General features: G+C 45.2%; 2 protein-coding genes and 1 long non-coding RNA gene across 17 annotated transcripts in view; 1 reads left to right on the plus strand and 2 right to left on the minus strand.

The window, feature by feature from the left end:
• The window catches only part of LOC135898732 (protein lap4-like), a 183,635-nt gene extending 170,885 nt beyond the window's left edge, over positions 1-12,750 (minus strand). For 5 of the 7 annotated variants that reach the window (XM_065427843.1, XM_065427845.1, XM_065427851.1 and 2 more), the window contains exons 1-2: positions 12,291-12,750; positions 12,055-12,172 (exon numbers count right to left, since the gene is read on the minus strand). In XM_065427843.1, the coding sequence (XP_065283915.1) occupies positions 12,055-12,172; positions 12,291-12,452 (280 nt within the window). In that variant the 5' untranslated portion in view covers positions 12,453-12,750. The remainder of the gene's footprint in view (positions 1-12,054; positions 12,173-12,290) is intronic. The other 2 variants (XM_065427849.1, XM_065427850.1) reach the window with 2 other exon arrangements.
• An 832-nt stretch (positions 12,751-13,582) lies between these two features.
• Positions 13,583-15,000, plus strand: LOC135898689 (uncharacterized). The gene is made up of 3 exons (XR_010563395.2): positions 13,583-13,788; positions 13,851-13,939; positions 14,445-15,000. It is a non-coding gene; the product is annotated as an uncharacterized lncRNA (long non-coding RNA).
• A 1,044-nt stretch (positions 15,001-16,044) lies between these two features.
• pum (pumilio) overlaps positions 16,045-26,186 on the minus strand; it is a 141,836-nt gene continuing 131,694 nt past the window's right edge. For all 9 annotated transcript variants that reach the window (XM_065427852.1, XM_065427856.1, XM_065427854.1 and 6 more), the window contains one exon: positions 16,045-25,785. In XM_065427852.1, the coding sequence (XP_065283924.1) occupies positions 25,533-25,785 (253 nt within the window). In that variant the 3' untranslated portion in view covers positions 16,045-25,532. The remainder of the gene's footprint in view (positions 25,786-26,186) is intronic.

The raw sequence follows: 26,186 nt of genomic DNA on the forward strand, positions 1-26,186 counted from the left end.
CCATGTTGATAGCGATGGTATCTTGGTTCAGCAAGCGCATGTAGTGAGCCATGTTTAGCATGACGCCGACTTCTGTTGGGATAAATCATGTTCAAATGGCATGCGAACGGGTTCTCCAAATATGGTGGCGTTTTTAGGTGCCAAAACCACGATATGATTACGAGGCACGCCGCAGTGCAGGTATCCGGATTAATGTTGACCACTTGGGGTTATTTTACGCCCACCTGAATTTACACCATTTTTTTTTTTTTCATTTCAGCCCTATCGAAATGGGGCCGCTAACGCCGGCATCGAACTCGCGACCTCTGTAAGGCACTGTGGTTAGACGAAGCGCTACGAGATGTCGCTGTACCACAGTCCGCCTTTCACCCGCTATGTATTACGCAAACGCCATTGTCCATACCGGAATACTGGGCACGCTAAAGCTCCCTACTTCTAGCCTCGCCACAAAGGTATTGCCGTTTAAAGTAACACAGGGTTACCGGAGACATTTGCGTGAGCGGCCGCGTTCGTGGAGCCACTGTGGCTCAGATTTTAACCACAGGGGACACAGATATGTTACAGTGGCCAACTGTTTTCTACTTAGCTGTTGGTGCAAAGAGCCGGCTGCGACATAATCATTAACATGCAGCCCGTTTTTTCTCAGTTTCCCTCGACGAGAACACCCCTTCAAACAAAACCATTTCCAAAGCGTTGTGGTTGGGTGAAGCGCCACAAGATGCCGCTGCCAACGGTGCTACTGGTGTCCACGGCTTCGGTAACCCGTAAACGGTAAGACGTACACGGGCAAGCTAAAGCTATCTAATAAACTGCCCGCACGCACGTGCAACAGCGAGGGCGCTGTATACACCCCACACAAAACTCGCGGTGCATCGCGTACACTGTATGAGGCCCGGAGTACGGTGAGCACGCACACTACGAACAAATATCGCAGACAAAAACAGTTAGGCGAAAAAGAAAAAATATTTTCCTCCGGGGAAATCGCGATATTCACCGCTACGCTGTGGTCAAGTATAAGCATTCTCTTGGGCTTTCTTCGCCGGCAGCAGCGGCACGGCGTAGAAGCTGGCGGATAAAACGGTAAATGATTGATGGGCGCGCCTATTGAAAAGCGGATGCTCCAGGCGTGGTAGATAAATTTTCCGCCAGTTGTCGACTGCCCTCAACAATGGTACCCATGAAAGTGAGAATAATAAAGTAGCGCAGGGACGGTGAAACAAAAAAAGATGCGAAACTTCGACGAAGAGATCGCTATATATAGTACAGAGAGAACAACATAGTCAAAGCACCGCTTTTAAACGTGATTTAAAGAAAAAACAAAAGACAAGAATTCCATTCCGCATTCGATCACAGCCTACAGGGGCAGCTAACGCATGTTGTTCGAAACTCTGTGCGTTGTTTACAATATAGTTAAAATAAACTTTAGCAGAGTTGTGCAAAATCTTGTGGCGCGTTTGAGTGGCTATTTCGGAGCGCTACAGCACGCTCTAAAGAAAAGGAAGGGGGGGGGGGGGGGGGGAACCGTGCAAGACAATAACTAGGCTTCAGTGCGAGTACAAGAGAGCTCTAGTGCCGATCATAAAGCCAAATTGTAGCTTTGTAACACACCTCGGCAAAATCATCCAGGATTCGTGCAGAACGTTCGACTTAAAGTTAAAGGCCAACTCAAGGACTTCAAGATGCAAAGGCCAAAATTCAAGGATGGGGAAACAAACCTTAGTCGAAGACATGTACGGAAAAATAGTGAAATCTCCTTCTTAGCAGTAATTTACTGTAGTTAAGCAGCTGCTGCGTCAGACACATATTTCAAGCTCTCAGGTCGCTGTTCTAACTTGACTTTCCTTGTAATGACGTGAAAACGCTTTCTGGCATGAAGGTTAGCAGTGCCCGACTTCAGCCAAAGAAACATTCGTCCTGTTCAAGCCAAACAGCTGAAACGTACTTCCCTGCCGAGTATTTCTAGTGCCTAGGACTCGAAAATGGACCCATGATGGCCGCAGTGTGAACCAACCAGCAAAACAACAAAGTGGTGGCCCAGCTTGAGCGCTTGATCTGGCTGTGACTAGTTCCACGATGGCAACGGTGACATAACAAAGCCCGTCTCAGGTGAGTGTGGGCACGCCACACTGCAACCGTCTAGCGACACTCTCAAAGTTATCTAGGACTGTTTCCCGACAGACTGTGTCCATACCATAGACCCTAGCGGATTTTGTTTGTTTGAATGTTCAAACGTCGACCCCAACCCCAGTTTTTCAGGGAATTCAAGGAGCACATTTATCTTCAAGAAAGTTTAGGGGCTCTGGAACCCTCACCCCCAGAATTCAAGGATTTCAAGAAGGTGTACGAACACTGGGACTCATCATTAACGACTTTTTCAGCACAGTCGGGCAACGTCAGGGCGCACTAAAACAGCCAGCCGGATGAGATTTAAGTGGCCCGTGAGGCGGCAGTTGTCGCGGAGATAAGTCGAAAAAAATAAGAGGAAGAGTTTACACCAAGGTCCGTTTCATATTGACGCCTCCATGCCTGAGAGCTTTCTTTTGTACAATTTTTGCTAGCGTTCAGGAACAGAACTCACGGTGAATGCACGCCCGCGCCTTCTTGGGTTCTTTACAGCATTTTTGATAACGCGCTGCAGGAATTTAGGCGATGTTTAACAGGCTCATCGGTGTGTCTACAGATTAGCAATCACTATCTGCAAAGCACCAACCGGCTGTCATCTCTATGTGGCTGTCAGTGCAGATTAATTCGTCCCTGGAAACACCCGAGTACCCTACGGACGGACGCGACAAGGCGTGGGTGCGCTCTTAACTCCTGACGAAAAAAAGAAAAGAAAAACCCTACTAAGCTGCGTCTAAGCTGCGACCACCACGCTGACAAAAGAATCTCTAGCAGCGAACGTCGTCGCGCACAGGCGAACGGTACAGCTGCATCATCATGCCACTCGAACCATTCCTTCTCGAGTTCCATCGAGCGGTAATCTCCACACCGACGCCGTTAACTATATGTTTATAACCACGCGCGCCTTCACTCAGGCTCGTGATACACGATCCCTGTCGTTCTTTCGCTTACACACACACGCGCGCGTTATCTGCCACGCAGACACGGCAAACAGCTTCACTTAATGCTTGCAACACCAACGCCTCTCCGAGGACGATTTATGCTTCTGAGTTTAAACCGTGCCAGAGCTCGCTCAAGTTTCCTCGAATCAGGTTTATAAAACTCGCTCAAGAGCGCCGAGTATATAAGTGGCGACTTACACAAGATCGCCATTTGGAACGCCCGTATCCTCTTCCCCGAAACCATCCCGTTCCCTACAGTACTAAGAGCATTAGATCCACATGCACCCGTGCACATCGTTATAAACTGCTAAATGTGCGCTCATGCGGGCGACGTAATCTGTGCTAGTGCACACACCTGTACATATGACGTTCTCACGCTCCGCCACACTATTGGCACGGCCACTCGGTGAAAACACTCAAGTGTGTGTCATCGAGCGGCCGTGCTACTGAACAAGAATAAGATCACGACAAACGAACAAAATTAGTTAACTACATTCATGTCGACAGCTTACGCCAAACAAAAACAGAACAAGCGTAAAAGGTCCACAGCGCGTCGACGGGAATGTGACAGCTAAACCGGGCGCGCCACAGCGCGGTTAGAGGCAGCAAAAAAGTTTGAATTCAGGCAGCGCCTGGCTTTGTCCTAACGCAACTTCCGACTATCCAGTGGTTAGGGAGGGTCAACACCGCGTGAAGAAGGCAGTGAATTTTTATACGGTAAACCGTCGAAAGTTCTGGAAAAAGATAGAGAGAGAGAAAGAGGGAGACATACTTGTCTCTTCGGGTCAACACGTCCTAAAACTACGAGATTCAACGCCAGCAAGGCGACAACGCTGAAAACAGACGGTGGATATCTTTTTTTGTTACCCCCAAGAAAGAAAGCGATGAAGAAACGGGTGTACGTAAAAAGAAGGCGAATGTCCCCGCAAGCAGTGGCGACCATCTGAGCGTGCTTATGCTGTCCAGTGAACACCATGCCCCTGGGCGGTATACACATATGCAGAGGTATGTACGTAGAGCTCGGTTTCAGCCCTCACTTCCTCCCGCCAGATTAAATTCCTGGCTGGAGCACAGTGCGCAACGAAGCCATGACACACGGCCAACCGAGGGAACGCACCAGCCCTCGCTGTTCCAACAGCGCACGCGTGCGCGATACCACGACTGCTGTCTGTCTAGTCTCTCTCTCTCTCTCTCACGCACACACACAACACACGCCTTCTCTCTCTCTCTCTCTTTAAAAAGCACGCGCTTACAGATGCTAAAAGCACGTCCTGCGTGTTCTGCCGGTCTGATCGCTCCAATGGTTTTCGGCTATCCCCTCCGGTCGGCGCTGCTATACCAAACGCATTAGATATCTTTTTCTTTAAGCTCTCGCTTCCGGTTCATTTATCTATCCGTGATAAAAACCATCTACCAAGTACTGCCACCGGCAAGGCAGGCCTGTTATTGCGCCCAGAAATGCAAAGTTTCGCTTATATTTATTTCGCCACATGTGACTGCCGTTCCCGAGACGGTATATGGTTCCAGACCGTGTGGCCTGGACTGCCGATACGAAGCACAATTTATCTGCGTCACTGAAAACTCTACGCTAACAAGAAAGGACCGCATCTCTTCCAGCTCGCCGAGAGTTAATGCAATGGCGCTGCCCTCAAATCGAGGGTTATAGCACAGAGCCACCGCCTGCTAATACCGTCACTGTCCCGGTCACTAACAAAATGGGCGCACTAAATAAGCTTCGCCTGCAGACGTGCACAGTACACGTTGACCAAAACTTTCTAAATAAGGGCTTTAAACGAGGTAGTCATTCGCAGCATGAAATGCGCGCGAATAATCTTGCAGGCGTAAACATAGCACCATAATGACAACGCCCCTGGCTATGTTCCTTTCCCCTTTTTCGAAACGGAATAGAGCATTTCCATTATTTAAAGTCGACCAATGTGCACTCCTTTTAAATCGGACACGTTCAAGCGCTTCCGTTAATCCAAAGTCTCGGATAATTCACTCCCGAAGGGATCGAACAAAAGCAAGATTGATAGCATTTGGGGATCGGTATTCGTAATCTTGTTGCTGAAAATTTGCGTTCAAGGCGGCCGAGTCCATGTATCAGTCTGCTTTTTATTCTAGCGGTCTGTATCTGACAATGCGCTCGTGTACTGGGATGAACGGATAGATGGACTGCACGCGTTTTTCTAACATCGCTTTCGAAACGTGCTGCGCTGCAACGCCCCTTTTGAAATGTAACCATGCGGCTTGCCTATGCACCACTTTACTGTAGGTCCGTGGACGCTGCAATATTGATAGTACTGGCCTGTTAAAATAACTTTGCAATCCACCCTACAGAGCAATCTTCTATGCGATCTTGAACCATGTCTACGCAACTTTGAAAATTCAAATTTAAATTATGGGGTTTTACGTGCCATAACCACTTTCTGATTATGAGGCACGCCGTAGTGGAGGACTCCGGAAATTTCCACCCCTGGGATTCTTTAACGGGCACCTAAATCTAAGTACACGGGTGTTTTCGCATTTCAGCCCCATCGAAATGCGGCCGCCGTAACCGGGATTCGATCTTGCGACCTTGTGCTCAGCAGCCCAACACAATATAGCCACTGAGCAACCAGGGCGGGTAACTTTGAAGATTGTGTTACTGAATTTAGTACACAACACAAGACAAGGACAGAGCGAAAACCGACGATGACAAGCGCTAACTTTTTCTAAGGGATTTATTTTCAGAGGCGTCACACTCGTATATATGGCGTTTAAGTAAGAGCCCGTGCAACCGCAATTATTGCACTTAGCGCACAATACAAGACAAGGACACAGTGAAAAACCAACAAAGACAGGCACTAACTTCCAAAAGATTGATTTTCAGACGCCTCATACTTAGGCTGTTATAGAGCTACACATATGAGTGTGATGCGTCTGAAATAAATCTGTTGGAAGTTCGCGCCCGCCTTCGTCAGTTTTCACTCTGTCCTTGTCTTGTGCGCCAGATGTAGTAATGGAAGAGCAACATGCCCAAACTTACGTTATTTCAGCGAAAATTGTGGTCAGGCTAAACCTTACTTAAAGGGACTGACAACTGGACAGAACGTGTTGCGAGACCTTGATGGAAATGAAGTGATCATGACTTATAGTGGTAGAATACAGCACACTATTTGCGATTTAGGTAGGAATTTTAATTTTAAATTCGCAAAGAAAGTCTCAAAAACCAGTGAGTGGCGAGAGCTGGCGGTGAAATCTTGGTGCTTCGGATGTATTCTGTGAGATCACTGTGCGTACGTCGACTGCTATTAGGTACATCATAATTATTGCTTAAAATTGCAGTTCGTGTATTAGACACTCGCGCATTATTCTATGCTAAGGAAATAAAAAACGCACGCGCGGCCCAACACTCTGAACTCCGTATCACGTTTAAAGGCGTCGTTTCGTTTTCGATCCAATTGGTTTCGTTTTTATTGGTTAAATACCAAAACAGTCGGTCAGGAAACCACGACAACACGTAGCTATTATCGCAGAAATCATTTTAACAATTCGGAAAGCATGAATCGCAGGAACATGGATTTGAAAAACAAAATTATACCTTGTAACAGCATGGTCACGCTTGTCTGCCTCCCACTAATTCCGGCGTGTAACCGCTATAGCGCTCACCTCTCGCCGTTTTAAGCGTGCTTCTAGTGAACGACTGCATCCTCACTGCAGACCAAAAAATTGATAGAAAATGCTTCTCGGCGTTTTACGCGTTAACACTTCATGATTAAACACTGATTGGTAAGGTTTCCATTGCACTAAAAAAAAGATGGGTACCATGAAAATTGGTTGTCAGTCTTGCTACGGCACACAGCAGTTACGCCCGGCTACAGGAACGCCCCAACCAGAGACATTATATATATATATATATATATATATATATATATATATATATATATATATATATATATATATATATATATATATATATATATATATATATATATATATATATATATGTGTGTGTGTGTGTGTGTGTGTGTGTGTGTGTGTGTGTGTGTGTGTGTGTGTGTGTGTGTGTGTGTGTGTGTGTGTGTGTGTGTGTGTGTGTGTGTGCGTGCGCGCCAGGGTGTGTGTGCCAGGGCTCTGATGACAGGGTTACTACGTGGACACGCCCTCAGATACCGAGGAGAGGACTAGGAGGCGAGGCCAGCGAGCGAAGGAATAGTAAGAAACACGCAGTGGCCGTGTACTACATGATACAAGCGTAGCCGCGCGCCTTGGGGGCACACATCCGCGATCCTCGTAAAAAAACACCGTCAAAGCGATAATCTCTCGCTGCACGCGCAGACAAACACACAGGTAGTACATACAAACCCTCCCACGGTGGCAAAGTACGGGGGGAAGGAAATAAGAAAAAAAAGGGGGGAAATCGTCCCTTCTCGCTTGCTTCCTGGTATGGAGGAGGCCGCCAACGGGCGGCGTGCCGGGAGACAGGGCACCGACTAAGTTTCTATCGTCGCGTCCAGAATGACAAATGACGAGCTCGGTCACACGAGCTCGCTTATAATTCAACTGGATGAACATACTGCACTAAAATTCGCCTTAAACGTGCCACACAACGAAAGAAATGCTTTCGAAAAGAAAAGCTGGCGTCTGGACCGACTAACCAAACCGCAGCCGCTTCTCCCTCCGCAGACTGCTCCTCGTACTTCCGTCTACTAATCTACGTTTGACTTCATCGACATCGAACCTATGGTAATTCGGTGCATGTCCAGTTAAGTGCACTTCACAGGTTCACCTTCACAAGTTCACCGAACTGTATGAAAAGTTAAGCTGCTACCAGTGTCGACCGTGATGCAGCTTTCTCCTTTTGTGAAGTATGCCAAATCGAAATTTTGCTGTTGTTTTATCGCCCACTGTTTCCTTTATCATGCGTACGAGTCAAATTTCAAGGCCACAACAACAAACAGCCTTTTCGAAGTACATGATTATGACAGACATGTCGCACTTACAGAGGTCTGCACTTGTCCCCTTGAAAACTACCTGAGCTGTTGGAGGATGCAACATACCAGGAAGTACACAAGTGTTCTTTCATGCTTGAAGGCAATGGCTGTATCTCAATGTTACAGCTCATCGAGTATCAGCAGAATCTGTCAGGCTTAGATGAGGAAGCTCGCCCTAGTAACGACATTAACCCTGCACATCTCTGGGAGCTCTCAATCACAAGCCTGCAACATCATGCACTGGTAGTGGCCTTCCCATCTGCTGCTTAATCAAAATCAGCTGCCCTGTAGAAGTGCAAAAGCACTCAGAACTTGCAAGCACCACAGCAATGTTTCAGGCCACCACCAATGTCAAGTACAGAATCAAACTCATCGGCTGCTTGATGGTTATTTTTCAGAGCGGTGTTACATTGTGGCATGGTCTTCACTATGGTATATTCTAAAAATTTTGAGCACACATAACCACGATTATGCAGTGTAAGTGCTTTAAGTCGCAACATGCTTAAAACTTGCCATTTGCCTACACTACTAAAGTCAAACCGTGTTTTGCATTAAGGAAAACCATCAAACGCCGCAGATAGCAGTGTGGTGCAACATATTAGGTAACTTGCTTCAACGACTTCAAAGAACAATCATCGATGAATTCTTGGAGGTCACGCAAATGAACATCGCAAAAAGCATTCTTTACATGTAACAACTCAGTATCAGGATATATAAGGGGAAACTGAGATTGGAAGCGACAGAAAGTGGACAAAATGTGCGATTAACAATGTCATTTTACTTTTTAGTAAGGATGTGCTAATAGCAATTTCTCAGACTGAACCAAATAGGGCCAGGAGCAGATCAAGTATTTAATATCATCAAATATGTGGATCAAATATTTTTCTGATAGCCTTTTCACCATTATTGTACACCAATGTTTATATCCTAGCATTTACAATGTTAGCAAGTGCTTGTCATTACACTGCACCTTAGGAAATAAGGTTTATATCAAAGCACAAATGGAATGAACATGAACAGATAAGCAGTTTGCTGATAAACTGAGGACTCTTAAGAGCGTACAAGGTTATAGATTACCAAAATAACTTATGAAATGCTCTTCTTTCAGCGAGTTAGCATATGCGTTGTACAGTTCACACAAAATTGAAGATGTGCATTGTATGTGATAATGACATTGTGCAATAAAGCAGACTTCTGGTGTTTTTTTTTTTTGGCCAAAAATGGTCAAACATACATTGCCACTATTATATGAAATGACGTTTTATTTGGCTTAATTTGAGGCATGGATACACAGGTGCAGTATTTATATATAGCATGAACCAAAACAATACCGAGTGCTGAATGCCATGCCTCAGCGAAATTTCAGCACAAATAAAGGTGGTTTAGCCCAAAAAGTCTGGCTCTTAAAGCAATGCAACGTGTCACCAATCTCCCTCCCCTATGCATTTTTTTTTGTCCTTATGTGCATCATGACTGGAATGACAGCAGTTGCATTTTCTCTTCCCCCACAGTTGATGTGAAGTGCTAAAACTGAAGAACATTAGAATTTGCGAGCAGTGACTATACATTCATTATTCCAGAATTTCAAATATATGCACACCTTACTATTTAGCAACAGCTAAAGATATTAGAGAGCAGCTTAAATCTAAGTGCACAAACTTTATTACGGCACAAGGAAACAGAACACAAAAAACAAAAGACTATCCAAACTTAGAATGTGTTTCGTTTGTGAGAATTCTGTTTATACCATGGCAGCTATCTTCCTGCAGGTTGCTTCACATGCACAGCTGCGAAAATGCACAGCTCTCCATTTCAGACATCCCTCGGAAATCTTCCTATTTGGTGTTGAATGTGTGTGAACAGTTGGCAGAAGTTAAAATGTACACATACAAGCATGGCCTAACTTCACTAGAAAGAGATTTACAAATCTCCGTTTCATTCTGGTTGGATTTAAGCACAGCTGTAGTTATTGGTGTGGAGCTCTTCTGAGATAGTTCACGAAACGTAGCATTATTACTACAGAAAAGGCTAACGACGGCTGTAACAATTACATCCACCATGATAACAAAATTCAAACATGAAATTTAGAACAATTCATCAAACTACCACTACAAAATGTATAAACTGTGTGCAAAGGGAATCAGCATTTCCACCAGAGCATGAAAAAATATGTGGTCTTCTTCTTTTAGCACTTTCTCCAATGCACGTGCACATTACGGTTTTGCTAAGGGCATTTGCCAGTTGTGGACTCGTCAATGAAACATGCTTGTTGTTCAAACAATTATCCTCAAAATTGCCCTCTCCTATTAATTATCGTCCTCAGGGCACTGGGCCAGTGTGCAAAACATGGTATAACAAAGTATTCAGAGAGCTGACTGGTGACATCCACAATAGTACAGAACAATTCTTTAGAAAGCACTTTTACAAACAGCTGTTCTTGACAGTTGCGAGGACTTTAAATTAAATTTGGGGGCTTACTGAGACATGTTATAGTGGGAGACTCCGGATTACTTTTCAACGTGTATCCAATGCATGGTACACAAGCATTTTTAAATTTTGCCTCCACCAAAATGAGGCCAGCATGGCTGGAATTGAACTCTTGACCTCGAACTTGGCAGCACAATACTACGGCCGCTGGGTGGGTAGTTCTGAAAACTTGTCAAGAGATGACGGAAATGTATCGACGAGTGATAACGGCGTACCAGTATTGAATGAATGTTAGAAAGTGTATAAAGCATCCTGCACAGCAAGTCAGATTGAAAGGGCACTAAACACATCTCCAGTGCAGTAACTACTGCCCGTCAGCTTGTTATAACACTGAAATTACATACAAAGCAGCATGTTGTTAAGAAAAAAAAAAAAAAACACGCCGTGGAAAATGTGAAGCAGCTACATACATGCGATTCACTCTGTTAGAAAGAAAAACTAACATCATGGCAGAATATATCTATTTGCTCGAATTATGCTGACCATTTGATTCTACAGGTAACAGTTGCTTTTTCCTCTCCAACAGGTTCGCAATACTTCACAGTGAGCAGCACTGCCTGAGTACGTTCTTTCCAGCTTTAAGAATGCAGCTAATAGTAACTTGTGGTGTATACATATTCTATTGTTTGTAAAGTGTGACGCCATATAATGTCTAACTAAACTACTACAATGGCCCGGCGGCTTTTAAAATATTGTAAAATTTCTATGAACCAAGAAAATCGCCACTCTAGCTCCGGCCCAACTTTCATGGACCGGAAATTGAACGCAGAAATCTTGCTTTTTCAGCGCGCTGTGCGGTAAAACAGACGCATGCGTTACGACGCGAAGGAATGTAGCTTCTAGGAGGCGTGACCGACTTCTTGCGCAACCGAAAGATCTGAAGGCACGGCGCACGTCGTACAAATCACTTATGAGCAAGCACCCGGCCTCACCCATTTCCTCCGGAGACCTTGCTCGAAGCAAACAGTTACCGGGCGCTGCGCGCAAGAAAGTGTCAATTGAGGCGTCACCACAAACTAATCACAAGGCGATACACTAGTTTTCAAGATACGGAAATGGGATCGGTCAGCGCCGCATTATTTTAGAAGGGCGGGGCCGAACGCACACCGTCGTCCCCGGTCTTTCACCTGTACGAACGCTAGCCGCAACTTGCTGTACAGTTCGAGGCTCCCGCCGATTGAAAAAAAAAAATGAGCGTAATGCATCTGCCAGGTATGCAGCCCAGTAGCGTAGGTGTACCACAGCGTTTCCGTCGGAAACCTTTCAAAGCGCGAGCGCAGAATTCCTGCGATCCTGTCTGTCACGGCGCAACCTAGCTCAGCTGACACCACGTGACTGCGTTTTTGGCTTTTCTCGGCACTCCGTCTGCTCTTGGCAGTACTCAGGAGTTGCAGTACAGCGCCAACTGTCACCTGACCGGCACTGCTCGGTAGCTCCGATTAGATGCATCGTTTATTTACCTAAGGAACCGCGCATCGCTTTTTTACAGCAGAAATTCCCGGGACGCAGCAGTAATGATGTCTGCTTACCGTTTTTGCTCACATCCAAATCGACCAGATTCATCAAGTTGGCAATGTCCGCAGGAAGCTGGGAGATTTCATTGTCGTTGACACTTAACCTCCGCAACTTCGTGAGTCGAAAAAGACCCTGCAAAGGCAAGCATTAACGTTCAAAACAGCGGCGTAAGCCTAGTCGGCCGGTTAGGCCTAGCCAACGCTGGGCTGTCGTACAGCTCTGTCAGGCGTGCAAGATGCGCGCTACTTACTCTCGGCAGGTCGCGAATGTGATTGGCATCTAGAAGCAGCTCTTCTAACGTCCTCGCGTACCTCAGCACATCGTCCGGTATACTGAACAAGTTACTGTGTCTCTTGTCGATGTACTCGACTTGACGGTTGCACCCACGGAATAGTGGAATACAGCGGAACATTGCTCCTCAGGAGACGGCACACCCCGGCATGGCACACGCGCGCACACAAGCACGCGATGCACACAGGCAAACACACACACACGTTCCCACACGAAGATCGCAGCCTGGCACAGGCTACAGCACCGGTGTGCACATCACATTCTTGGGACCCAACAAAACACAACAGATACGGTCCGACGGACTACGACCATGACGTCAACAGCCGACGATCCCCGGCTTCGCCTTCCCAGACCCGTCACGGACAGCTGAACAGCGCAAACGCGACGAGTGCGGAGAGTGAAGCGTATGTTGCCCGTTATGCCCGCGAAAAGCATAGTGGCGCTGCAAGACAACACTTCTCTCATCTGCCGCTGCAGGCGCTGCCTGTACTATAGGCTTGGTGGCGCAACCCACCGAAAGGGGACGCTCATACCATCCAACTCTATGGGCAGTATACAACATAGCAAGTCTATAGCTCTAAAACTGACGTTCAATAAGTTTGATTCTTGGCTAAATTCTAAAACAAAATTACACCCTTTGGGTTGAATCTTGCCACACAACAACAAACGTAATCTGTCTTGTCTGCATTTCCTTTCTTTAACGCTGCGTACATCTCAGTGACGAACGGCACGCTGGTTATCAGCATGACATAGCATTCCCGACAGGAAATCAGCGGGCGCGGTATTTTCAAGAAAGGAAGCGCAAGCAAGGCAGATGACGATTATCGTTTTGTGGAAGATATACACCCCGAAAGGTGTACCTTTGTCTTGGTACTGTTTACTCAAAATGACAAAGTCTTTGGTGCAATTCAAAAAGACAGGGACCTGACAGAGACACAGGTCAGCGCTAACTTTCAACACGTTTATTGAAACACAGAGGCAGATATATAGACAAGCAGGTATGAAAGATACAAAAAATACAAAAGATTAATCACACTCTGCGCATGCGCTTCGCTATATATCTGCCTCTTTCAATAAACGTCAGTTGAAAGTTAGCGCTGTCCTGTGTCTCTGTCATGTCCCTGTCTTTTTAAAAGCTTTACCGCCATTATGAGTCTAAAACTGAGAACAAAAATATGACGAAGCCGTGGTGGCGCTACTAAAGTAAGCGCTGCTCCTGTATGGCCTTTGAGATCCGACGGCAGGCTCCAACTTGTGGGTGACCTATAACTGAGCCCTTCAGCGAAAGTTCGACGAGTGCTGACCTAACGTAATCATGCCAGAGTTTATAGAATGGAAAACACATATTGGCGGCGAAGAGTTACAGAGTCGCCATCTGTCGGAAACGCCTCCCTTGCGTAGTATGAGGGATCACGCGGCGCACTCCTGGACATTTATGTAGGTACTCTCAAAACGAGGTAAGTTTTTGACTGTCGATATAATAATCCTTGGCAAACTTAAAGCACAGAATCGTTTACAGGCGCTGTCTCTTTACCGAATACGTACAGCGAACGCCACTACGCGCGGTCGCAGCGATGCAGTCTCCCGAACCGGCTTCTTGCGTGAAAGGTAGGCAAACGCTGAAAGTAATGTGAAATATGTTCTTATAGCAGGCTGTCTGTATAACCAAATGGGGCATAACAGAATGAAACCTCAATGCAGCGATCGCACGGGTTTGCAGCGACCGACTGCGCGTCTGCATGCATGTCCGCGCACAATGTTTTGCTTTCGCTCTGAGTGCGTTTTTCGCACCGTGCCGTAGGCCGCAGCATATGAGCATTTGACGCGTGGACGGTGTCAGAACTGTTCAAAAATAATTTCGTTATAGAGACCTCGACGCCTACGGCGACTGCGATGTGCCGTCGCGACGATTCAACCTTTCTTTTCGTCTTCTAAATTCTTGGACCTTTCAATATTAGTTTTCAAGTTGCGTCGCACTGTATGTTTATCGGTCTTCTCAGCGTGCGATTTCCCTCTGCTTCTTTTTTTGTAGGCCAGTGCATTAATTCATAGCACAAACATGACCACATAACATGCCTTTAATATGCGTCTTACCGCTCCCTTTTCGTTCCAGTGAATTTGCCAGTATCTGGCATCACCAAGTTCGCAGAGCAAACCGTCACGACATTAGCCGGGCAACGGCTGATGTCATGACGGCAACATCGCAGTCCCGGTGCCGTAGCAGAAATCTTCCTCACCAGCGCGGCATGCGGCAAAAATACGGCGCCCCCCACGCATCTTTGCAAGGGGAAGACGCAATAGATCTCCGCAGGATTCAAACGGGGGTCTACCCAAATTTATTAAGATTAAGCAAAATTTTCCCAACGATGTACGGGAGTGCTTGTCCGTGGTGTAGCGACTCACCACCGTCTTTGTACCACATCTCATGGGGATGCCAAAATAGACCGCCGAATTTAAATGCCTAGTTAGTTAGGTGTAATCTAACCAACACACTGGAGCAATGGGAGGCACAACTCGCCAGCTCAGACCCGAAGGTGCAGAAGGCCCTTCTTGGTCACGTTCGGCTAGCGGCAGAAGCCAGTGGAGCCCTGGACTTGGGGCACCACCCATCAAGCTCCTAATCCCGTATCCCCATTTCCCCAATTCAATAAAGTTATTCTCTCTCTCTCTCCTCGTGTCTGTGCTTGCTGCGTACCCGAGTTGTAGCCGATGGCTAGCTGTCTGCCGGTTAGTTCGCGAGCCAAGCTTCACTCAGCTCCTTGTCCTGCGGCTACGTGTCAATAAGGCTGACACCGGGCTCCGTTGCGTACGCCCGACAATGCTGCACCGAGCAGCTTCACGCCTCCAAAGGCAGCCACTACCTATTATAGTGATTTCAAATGTCAAGCAGACACGCAAGGCGGGAAAGCCTCACCACTTCATCAGAACCGCGGCGGCTGCGTCCACGTGATCCCTCATGCCACGTCACGCTGACGGTGGCGCCAGCCTTTCCAGTGGTGGAGCTCGCCGCCGATACGCACGGTTGCATCCCCTTGGTGACAAGCCCCGCCGGTCCAGCCTCCGGCTCGCACACTTTTGAAATTAATGGTAATAACAAACGCCCAGTGAATTTCGCGAAGCAGCTCTTGCAACAAATATCGATGCACACAACCAGGCGTTTGCATCGGTACATACCGTTCGTGTTGTTTTAGAGCGACGGTGGGATATTTGGAGCACGTGTACAAGAACCCACAACTAGCCTTTAATGTCAACGCTCGTTTTGAGAATCGCCTAACAGTTCCGGCATGCCCTTGCAACTAACTGCCAAGTTGCAGCCAATTGGCGTTACATACCATGTTTTTCAACCAGAAAAATTAACACGAAAAAAATAATTTTTGCATCTTTGATCATGCTTCTGGGCAGACAGCGGCGATATTTTCAAGTGGGTGTGCTTTTGAGCAAGCTGTGGAAGGAGCCAATCACTGTCGAGAAAGTTGATCAGGTTGAAAATGCACATGACTGGGGCATAAGTCATGCGATTGGTTATACTGAAAACGCCTAATTACACTTTGCAATGCAAAAGAAATGAGGCAATCAAGAAGCCTCTGAAGAAATCGGTACTGAGATCTTCAGCAGGCTTGGGACTACGCCTGAAAGTATCTATAGGATAACACATGCTCTTAAGAGTGTTTTGTTGGGCACATCAGATACAACAGAAAACAAGAGACTGTCTATTTTTACTCCAAAGTCATTTATTTTTTCTTCTACAGTATCCAAACACAAACGTTTACAAGATCAGTATGGTACAACGACGTACACAATATGCTAACATCAGACGCGAAATGGATTATACAACACAAGCCCCAGATGACAAAAGAAGACTGCAATGTGAAAGAACCACCGGACCACTACGGCCACCGCTGTTCCAGCGCGGTTTTGTTGTGACTGTCCCAGCAGCAAAAATGACAAGGCACAGTGTCTCCCTTGGCGCAGCACGCCAACCCCTTGTCCAGCAGCAACAAATCTACATGCACCCTTCGCGGAACCAGCCAATGAGAGCATCTCCCCCTCCCCAAGCTGTGATCATGTAAAATATGGTAAGCGACTGAGTGGCATCCGTGCTGTGGCCAATGACCGACAAAAATATAGCCAAGACGCCATCCAATCACAAACGCTTCTTCACATGAAAGCACAGCTCAATTCTACCACAGACCTAGCACACAATTCTAATCTGTGATTTCAAATTAAGCTTAATGAATTCCTGCATAAAAAAACAGTAAGGAGAGAAAACGAAACATTTAAGCCCCTTAAACCATAGTTCATATTCACTTCCGTAGATGGCTTGCTTACACAAAAGGCGTTCCTATTACTCTAACAAAGCAAACAGAAGTCGGGATGCTTTTTCTTCACAACCACAATGGGCTTGAAGTAAAACACACCTGGTCTGATCATCAGAGAGCACAGAGGGAAAATAGAGAAAAGGGATGAGGTGATGCCTTCATCAAGGAACTTGCAAGCACCACCTCGCATCTCTTGTCATTGCACCAGAAGTGAATGAAAAATACACAACAGGGGTCATTACAATGCTTTCGGGAACAAAACACACAAGCTTCGCCCCCGGCTGGAACAGCATTGAAAAGCGTGTGCTGCAGTATACTGGAGGGGTGCGGGCTGCCACACAAGGGATACACATGGTTCGCAAAGATTTGTTCAAAAACAATCAGAGGCCTACTATTTTTTTTTTCCTCTCCTGGACATAGTGTACCTAACATGTGATCAGGATACACTGGGAGCTGAAGTGAAACATACGGTGAAAATAAAGGTGGTGGAAATATGGTAAAAATAAAAAAGGGAAGTAAAGCACTTTGTTCAAGAACAGAGGCGTCCCAAGTTGCATCACATGTGCAAGAAGGAGGGGACCAAGAACAGAAGTTTGCCACCCACAAATGGATCACTCCTGTGATGAATCCTAGAAGCAGCCCGAGGAAATTTTCATATGCCACTAAGCCGAGACTGTGTGCACTGATGAAGTGGCCATGTGGGCTACTTCTGCCCAAACTGGGGTTCAAACCAAAAGGCCAGACTTTTTTAAAATCTCTCCAAGATTTACTCTGATAAGAGGCAGCTTGAAGAGAAGCGTTTGGTAATTGGAAAACTTTCCCAGATGAAAGCAAGAACATGGCCACATCATTAGAACATGCACATCAGTCGAGACAATGACGAGTCAAATTCAGACTGAAGCTAGTCACCCATTTGAGGTAGGCATTCTATTGGCTCCCAGTAAAAACCTCCTCTGAGAAAAGAAACACTAAATGTTCAGTTAAAAAAAAAAAAAGACACATTCTTAGTGTACGAGACCGACAAACTGACATGTCTGGGCCTGTGAATGGTAAACCTTTTCCTATGGACAGGTGATTTAATGACCATTTACAATGGATATATCCAAGACCCAATTTCAAGAAAACCATGTATCAAAATCGCAACTTCATTCAGCACTGCCATTGACATTCTATCTTACATGCTCAAAATTTATTCCCGTCATGTTTTTATTACAGAGAAATATTACAAAGAAAGAAAGGCATTGGCCAAGGCGTTGTACAATACACCAAAACTGTACACCTACAAAAGTGGGGGGCAAGCAAGCCCAGAATCGCAAAACCAATTCGAAATACAAATGCTGGGCAGGAAGTGTGCCATTGAAGCCTAAGCATGCCAGTACTTGCCACACTTGTGAAAAATTCTGCTCAGGCATGCTGCTCACGGGCTGCTATTTTCAGGCTGTGAAGTCCCAACCACAAGATACTAGTTTCCGACATATCTGCGGCATAGGCTGGCACCATGCTGTTAAAAAAAAAGGCGATGCTGGGGGTGACGCTCCCTCGGTGCCCAAGTTTACCCATGCCAGGTTACAGCACCAACGGTCAAAGTGGCTAGCAAATCAAGAAATCTGGCTAGTGCCGTAAATTCATTGGAGACATGTTCTCTGTGGTCCAGGATTAAGAGCCAAGTCAAGTCGAGCATATATATGGTATGAAATGGCTTTGGCACAGTTTTACCAGTCTGTCTTACTGTAAAGCAACCCCTAGGAAGAGCCAAGAATTGGGAAAGTCGGTGTGCATTCACGATTGGAGTGGCGTGATGGTAACGGGGCAAGAAAAAAAAAAAAAAGGGGGAGGGGGGGGGACCGAGGCAAGAAAACACTGGCTAGTAACTACACAAAAATAAATAAATAAATAATAAAAAAGGACCAGTCACTAATCAGTGCTGTGCACTGTTGCCTCCCTCTGTACACGGCCACTTTCGATCGCAATCAAGCCCGATCAGGATCAAAATTCTCGATCGCGACTGGCTCCCTCGTACAGCATGCACAAAGGAACCAAATGCAACAGAGAAATTCAATATGGATTGGGCTCAATAACAATCAAAAGTGTGCCGTGTGACACTTGTATTAGTCCCATTACCATTGTGCTGCTCCGACTGTGGATGCCATTCACGTATGAATGGTAGCAGCAGCAATAGTGGAGCTGTAATGCCACAGTAAACCATGCCAATGAATTAAAACAAGGCCCATGAACACCTTCCAAAAGGAGCAGCTCTGAACAGGTACTACAAGTGCTGGCATGCACTGGCCGGACTTAGGGCTTCCCAGCACATCTCAACGAAAACTAAACATTAAATAGAGCTGTAGTGTTTTTTTTTATTGCCCCAAGAATTTTATGCCTCACTTGGTTAACTTTTTATCCTTTATATACACTAACAGAAACATTCTGTATCCAAGTTCTTAAATGCCTACCTATCTACAGTTTGCTCCCAGGGCTTTCACAGAAAAAAGCAAAAAAAAAAGCGAGTGGGAAGCAAGAACAAAAGCAGAAAAAAATAACTGAAGATAAAAATTGACAACCTTAGAAAAAAAAAGAGAAGGAGGCACGCGAGGCCACGAGAAAAACCAAGGGTTTCTTGAGATGCCTGCGACGACGAGCGCACAAGCAAGCTCTGTACACACATTTACAAAGAGTTACCTCATCATTCATAAATAGTTTTTTTTTTCCTTATAATACAACAGGTTAAGCTCGTCGACATCTCATCTTTCCCTGGGTCAAGTGTGCAAACTTTACAGGCCGCAAGAGAAATCATAAAGGACAACCGCCAATTCGAGAGAATGCTTCCCCCCTCAAGTGAACACTGAAGAAAAAGAAACAGAAAAAAATGATCTGAATCTGCCTTGAATGGGCAGACGTCGCTAAAGTGGTATGCACAGGATCCTAGTAAAATGACAGGTTGGCTGCACATGGTGAAAGATGGGCCACAAGTGACAGCATGTACAGGGTGACGAGCAAAATGCACACATAGCCTTTTTTTTTTGTGGTAATATGCAATGCTACATACAGGATAAGACAAACTTAAGATAAAAAATTTTAAAAGCCACGAGGAAACTTGGAAAAAAAAAAAGGACAGCAAGCCTTGTAACAAGAACTTTGATGTCTCTCCAAAATGCTGCATCCATGAGGTAGCCAGGTTTCCCCGACTCCACAAGCTAAACTGCCAACATTATTACTCAATTTTTTACACAGAGGTGACATTCTTGTATTGCATTTTTCTTTAAGTGACATGGCTGAATGCAATACTTGCAACTACCATTTAGAATAAATCTGAAGTATGTGTCACCTACTGTGGAAAATTTTCTCAGAGAAAGAAATAGCTACATCAGCAATTCTGACAACAAAACAACTTTTGCAGAGAAGCTGGAATGTTGTGCAGTGTCAGCCTCAACACAGATTGTGGTTGCGTTCCTTTTGCTGAGAAAATCCAGAAAGTTTTTCCTGGAATCACTTCCAATATGCTTCAGATGGGGAATGTTAGGTACTGCACCCAGATGTGGCAAATAAACAAAAATACACCAAGAACTGATACCTCTGCATGAAATTTTAGTACAACCAAGCCAGCAAGTGAACTGGAAAGGCCGCTTATACCTGGTTCCCATATTGATACAATATTTGGTATAATGTGCAGCCCAGCTTCAACACCTGATGACACAACTATTACTATGAAAGATTTTAAAAGCCACAGTTATGCCAAGTGAAACGTGACAACACACCGCCAAAATTACTTTTCTTGTGTGTCACCCAACACAACGCCCTCATTATCAGATAAGGCTGTAATCAAATGTATACAGCAAGCTTTGTTTTCTGAACTCTAAAACACCTGTGCCAACCTAATGCTCCCATCAAACCTCCAGTGGGACAAACCATCAGAACTCAGCCATAACCTGTCTGGTGGTGAACTGCACAACACACCAGTTAACGTCAACACAAAATCGACCATACTACTGTTGAAACACAGCTGCTGACGTCATTTCTTCAAACACCTCAGCAAACAGCATCGTGCAACTTTTAAACTCTTGTCCAAGGCTGGATTTGTTCCCTAAACCCAACACAACACCCTGTACATGCACCACTATGAGCAACCACCCCCTGCGAATTGCTGCAATGCAACCTATGCAACTGCGGTTTCTCTCTGAAGTCCCTATGGGGACGCAACGATCACTGTCGGCGGGTCCTACTGCTTTTTGCACTGCAAAAGTGTCGGTGATAAAAATTATACAATTTACATTTGTACAATTTGCTAAAAGAATGGTATAGAAAAAGAAATACTGGGGACACATCTGTCTGCCGCGGTGGTGGTTGGTGCTGCTTGAAATGTATGTATAGTATATTTATATGTATATATATATGTATATATATATATATATGGTACACAGTGTTTGAATGCGGCTTACGTACACAAATAGTCTATAAGTGGAAATAGTGAGTGCGTGTTGTCTACAGTTAAAACTATATATCTCTCTCTCTTTTTTTGCGTGTGTGATCTCCCCACATTTTACAAGAGCCACAGCAGGGCAGAGATAAAAGGGAACCATTAGCAGTCTTCAAGAAAAGAGGCAAATTTTGTTTTCCCCCACCACCACACAAGAAAAATAAGTATAATTAGGGCAAACACACTGTACAATGTAATTACAACACACCAAGCCTGACTAAAGTCTTGCTTCCACCAAGTACAACAGGCACCTTAAAAACGGCAGATGAAGGGGGAGGGGGCACAAAAAGCTTTCTTTGAAGCAGCAGGGAGTGCCTGCACTTGTGAACTTTACAAACGTTGCCCGCACACAGAGTATAGTCAAAGGGCACATTATGCGTTGTACATATTTATACAGACATATGTATAACACAGAAGCAGGAATTTGAGGCAGGTGGTGAGCAGGGAAAAACAACTTCAGGGCCAAATGCTCACACAAAGGTATTTCCACAGAGGAGCAAAGTATGCACACATCCACAGGTATTATTACATACATTATACATATATATATAGATATGGCCACACAAGAGGAAAGGCGGGAGGGAAAAAAAAAATTCTCACATGCTTCACAAATACACTTGGAAATACCTGCGCGGTACCACAAGAAACAAACAAAAAGGGCTAGCAAAAAAAGCAATACAAAAGACTCCGACACATGAAAATAATAATGAAACTGCGTAGTGGCATGCAAACTTGTGATCACACTCCACGCTCACAGTTTAAAAAAAATAATTTGAGAGACGCACAAAAAAATAGTGCATCTTGCAAAATGCACAGTGGCATGGAGTAGACAAATTAACGAAAAAAAGGGGGAAAAAAAAACCAACAACCTTTGCGCACACACAAGTTTGAAAAACTGTGTGGCAGGGCAAACACCTAAACACATTTAGTCACAATCCACTTCGCCCTTTCTGGAAGGGCTGACCAGAGGGATTTCCTTTCAAATCCCAAGGTATGCAAATGTGTCGAATTGATTACACACAGAGCTTCATGCCACAGCTTCACGCCAAATCTGTATTTTTTCCCTCCCCATGACATTATCCTGATCATTCTTTGAGCACTAAGTGCTCATTTGCTTTAGCAACAACTCTTAGCATTCGCTGCTACGATGTTTCCTTTTGCACTACATGATCCAGCTTTGGAGGAATCACCTTGACCTAAGGTATTGGGGCAGATTCTGTGATCATCTTGAGTAACTTCAGATAAAACAAATACAACAAGAAGCTTGCGATATGTTGCAAGATAACTCGTCTCTTAGAGCTTATGGAACATGGACATAGAATGGTGGTCAATAAGCCAGCTAAACCTATACGCAAATCAGAACAGCAGTCTAAATCTGAACATAAAATGCACGCTAGCAACCTATTACAGAGTTTAACTGAAATGGACACTTTGCTGGTGAATTCGAAGTTTATGAAGTATGTGGAGTTATGACATTTGCTACACAACTACACAGGCAAAGTTTGTAAAATGTGGTGGTAAATTTCAGTGATGAGAGATTATTTTTAAAAAAAGCTATGAGAGGTTAACCAAGGCACAGCCAAATTGTCTACCTTGGGAAAAAATCCAGCACTAAGGTGCACGCTGAACGCAAAGCTACCAGCGTCAAGACAACTTGAGATTTTTTTCCAGGAAACAATGGCCAGCCCAGCCAAACCATGGGTCACAAACGCTTTTAGAACGACAAATCTAAGAAGGGATTTAGACACAGACACGTGTTAAGCTAAACAAGCAGTGTGAAGTTTTCAAGTGCATCTACACAGAGAGAAGAAACACCTAGATGTGGCTTTTGCTTAAACTGCTTGTGAAACGGGAGCGATACCTCACTTGTAAATTAAGAAAGACGCACATTCTCTAGCCGTGCATGGACGGGGACATCATTCGGTGTTGATTATACTAAGAACCTAGAGCTAAAACTAATTACTTTGGCCTATCGCCTACATGAGAGAAAATAAGTCAAACGTGTACGAAACATGCAGTTTGATACAAGCTGTTTACCAAATCAAGTTTATACAAGTCTAGCTGACCTGGAGTGGAGTAGTGACTGCACGGTAAACTGGTGCTCCTAGTACCATTTGGCTATGCACATTGCTAAAAACAACAAAAAAGAAAGAGGGGGGGGGGGAGGATAGGATTATACATATGTTCAGTTACATGACACTCTTTACATACATATGCAGAAGGAAATAAATAAGCTTCTCACATCTGAGATCGCAACTAAGGTGAGAGGGGGAAAAAAAAAAGAAGAAAAGACACCTTTAAACATGTCCACTAAAAAAAAAAAAAAAAACCTGATCTGCCACAGTGCTTCAGAGAATTTACTGGCAAATAGAAAAAAGCCCCTAAACCTTTTGAACCCTTCCATGAAATAGAACTCCCCCTAAACCTTTCGAACCCTTCTATGAAATAGAACTCCTGTGTAATTGGGGCAGGTAAGACCATTATACTTATACAGCCACTTTATCTACAACCTGCCCAAGAATGACAATAAAAACAGTAGCAGGGTTAGCACAGGAGTCAGAAGAAAAATAGAAAAAAAAACCCCTGAATATTCAAGCAGACAGACAGATTTGGCAAGATTCTAACTTTGTTAGTTTTTTCATAATTTACAGCAATGTACACAATAGACAAGATTTGTAGGCAGCAAATGCCTTGTCACAGTTTTTTCCTTTTTTACAGTGTCCTAAAAACAGTCGCTTTGCAGAGGAGAGAATGAGTGTCTTTTTTTTTTTCTTTAAAAACTAGCTTACATGATGTGAAGGCTTGAATAGAGCTGTGCAGTTGCACAACACACCTTTGAAAAGCGAATAAAAAAGAGAAGAGTGAGGGCAAGTCCACGCCATGCTTTAGAGTGCTTGCAATTGTGCGCGCCTTTCTGTTCAATCTTCCATCACTCCCACAGCGGCACAATTTACAAATGCACAGATGCTGTGGAGTCGCTCCGTGCTCCTATGAGGTGCAGGTCCGCCACAATACCTGCCTTGTAGTTCTGAAGCTTCAAAAAACAAACTGTACAAAACGCACACAAAGCACTGTTCGCTGCTCCCAACAAAAGAAGCTGGCACACGAAACATGCTCCTTCGTCTGCAGAAGCATAGAGAAAATAGGAAAAGGAATAACAAAGAAGTCTTTAAAACAGTACTGCCTTGTCATGACAAGCTTTGAGAAGTTGAAAAACGATGAAAGAAGAAAGTGGTTAAGAAGAGAGGATGGGGAAACATGAAAAATGAGAAAGTATGGGATGATGGGTCGACAGTGTCTCTGTACAAACTGCTGACAAGATGCTGTACAAAACAACGGAGGGAAATGAGAAAGCAAACTGCACACGAGATGCTCTTCCCAACAGAGGACCTTCCCTTACCCAAGAATGTCAGCTCAAGGAAAGCAACTTTCTGGCTCCATGTCAGAAGCATATTTCATGCGCAGTCTGCAGGAAACCCAGAACGAGTTTTAAGGCAAAGCAGGCAAACAAGCACCTCAACACTGTACACAGAAAAGAGAGGGAGTTATCAGTTGCACAACATGCTTCTTTCAATGCAACTGACGATCCCTTGTGCGAACTAAAGTCTTGGGAGAAGCCGGAGATGGAAAATTGCACAAATGTTTCTCCAACAGCCCCAGCAAAAAGAAAGAAAGGGGGGGTGGGGGACGAATGAAGAAAGTTAGGCTAACATAATTTACAGCATGAGAACTAGTCAAGGCGAGGAGGAAAGGTGATATAACAGTGACAAAGGGCCTTTTGATAGAAAGAGATGTCGGCACTTTCGCCATGTGCTGCACCTGACAGCTCACTTCATGCTCAACGATCGTAGAGAGAAAACGAAAAGAAATGTAGGAAACAGCGTTCCCATGAAGTGCTCGCAGGTTACCGAGGCAGAGCATGTGTGTAGGAAATTAGCATTTAAAGAGAAAAGGGCAACAAGAGAAAGCGGAGCGTGTAGGAGATGTACGAGATGAGGGCTAAAGATGCAGTGTCACTTTTCAAAGACACAGCGCGCTGAAGTGTAGAAAGGTCAGGCAAAAGCGCCACCTAGCTACAACAGGGAGCCCTTGGGGCTTCTAAGTTTCTGGCCTTGCAAAGATCCAGGCAGCAAAAGCCAGAGGTGCACAGGAGCTCCCAATATCACTTGTGTCTCAATGAAAAGGCTGCACCGTTTAACAGAAGAGATGGAGAGAGAGAGAGAGAGCGCCACACAAAGGAGAACAGCTGCGCAGCGACTGCGCAAACCAGATGCATAAACGCCCGCGCCCTGCCCCGTTTCTTTCATGGTGCACGACGGGCAAGGAGCTAGGCCTGCCGTCACACACAGCACCCCGATGTAACGTTTGGTGGCCACGCAGAGGAGGAGAGAGGGGATGAGCAGGTGCCTCAGAGGGCCCCGTTCGAAGTGCCGCTCTGACCGCCTCCCGAAGAGAGGATCTGGTCACCGCTCTTGAGCAGGTGCTTCTCGAGCTTGGCCAGGATGTGCTTGCCGTAGGTGTACTTGCGCAGCGAGGGCACATGCGGACGGATCTTGTGTAGCAGCAGCTTGCGCTGAGGTGGCTCGGCCACCTCTATCATCTTCTGCACCACGTAGTTGGCATACTGGTCCTTCATCATTGTGTATAAGGCACTGTGAGGCCTGCAACAAAGCCCACAGAGGTCTGGGTCACACCACACTACAATTTGAGCAAGCTGCTGCTTGCAAACTGCTTTGCCTCACACATGAATAACAAGTCACCCAAGTTTACACAAACCAACGCTATACAGAATTTTAATGCTCAGGCTGATTCCTCAACAGCCAGCCGTTTTCAAATGAGCTAAAGTAATACCTCGAAACAAAGACATCTTTATTTCTGCATCTACAAGTCTCTTGGTTGTCAGTTAGTTATCAGAGTATTTCAGCAAGAGAAAGAAAAGGGTCAAGCATCTTTTGAAGCTTGTAAACAAAGTTTAAAAATTCTTTACGTGCCTCGTCAAACTTATCTTCAATCTGCAATAGAGATAGCACTGACTGCAGGCTTTGGTGCCTCTTATGAGTTG

The sequence above is a fragment of the Dermacentor albipictus genome, chromosome 3 (genome assembly GCF_038994185.2).
Source record: "Dermacentor albipictus isolate Rhodes 1998 colony chromosome 3, USDA_Dalb.pri_finalv2, whole genome shotgun sequence".
NCBI lineage: Eukaryota > Metazoa > Arthropoda > Arachnida > Ixodida > Ixodidae > Dermacentor > Dermacentor albipictus.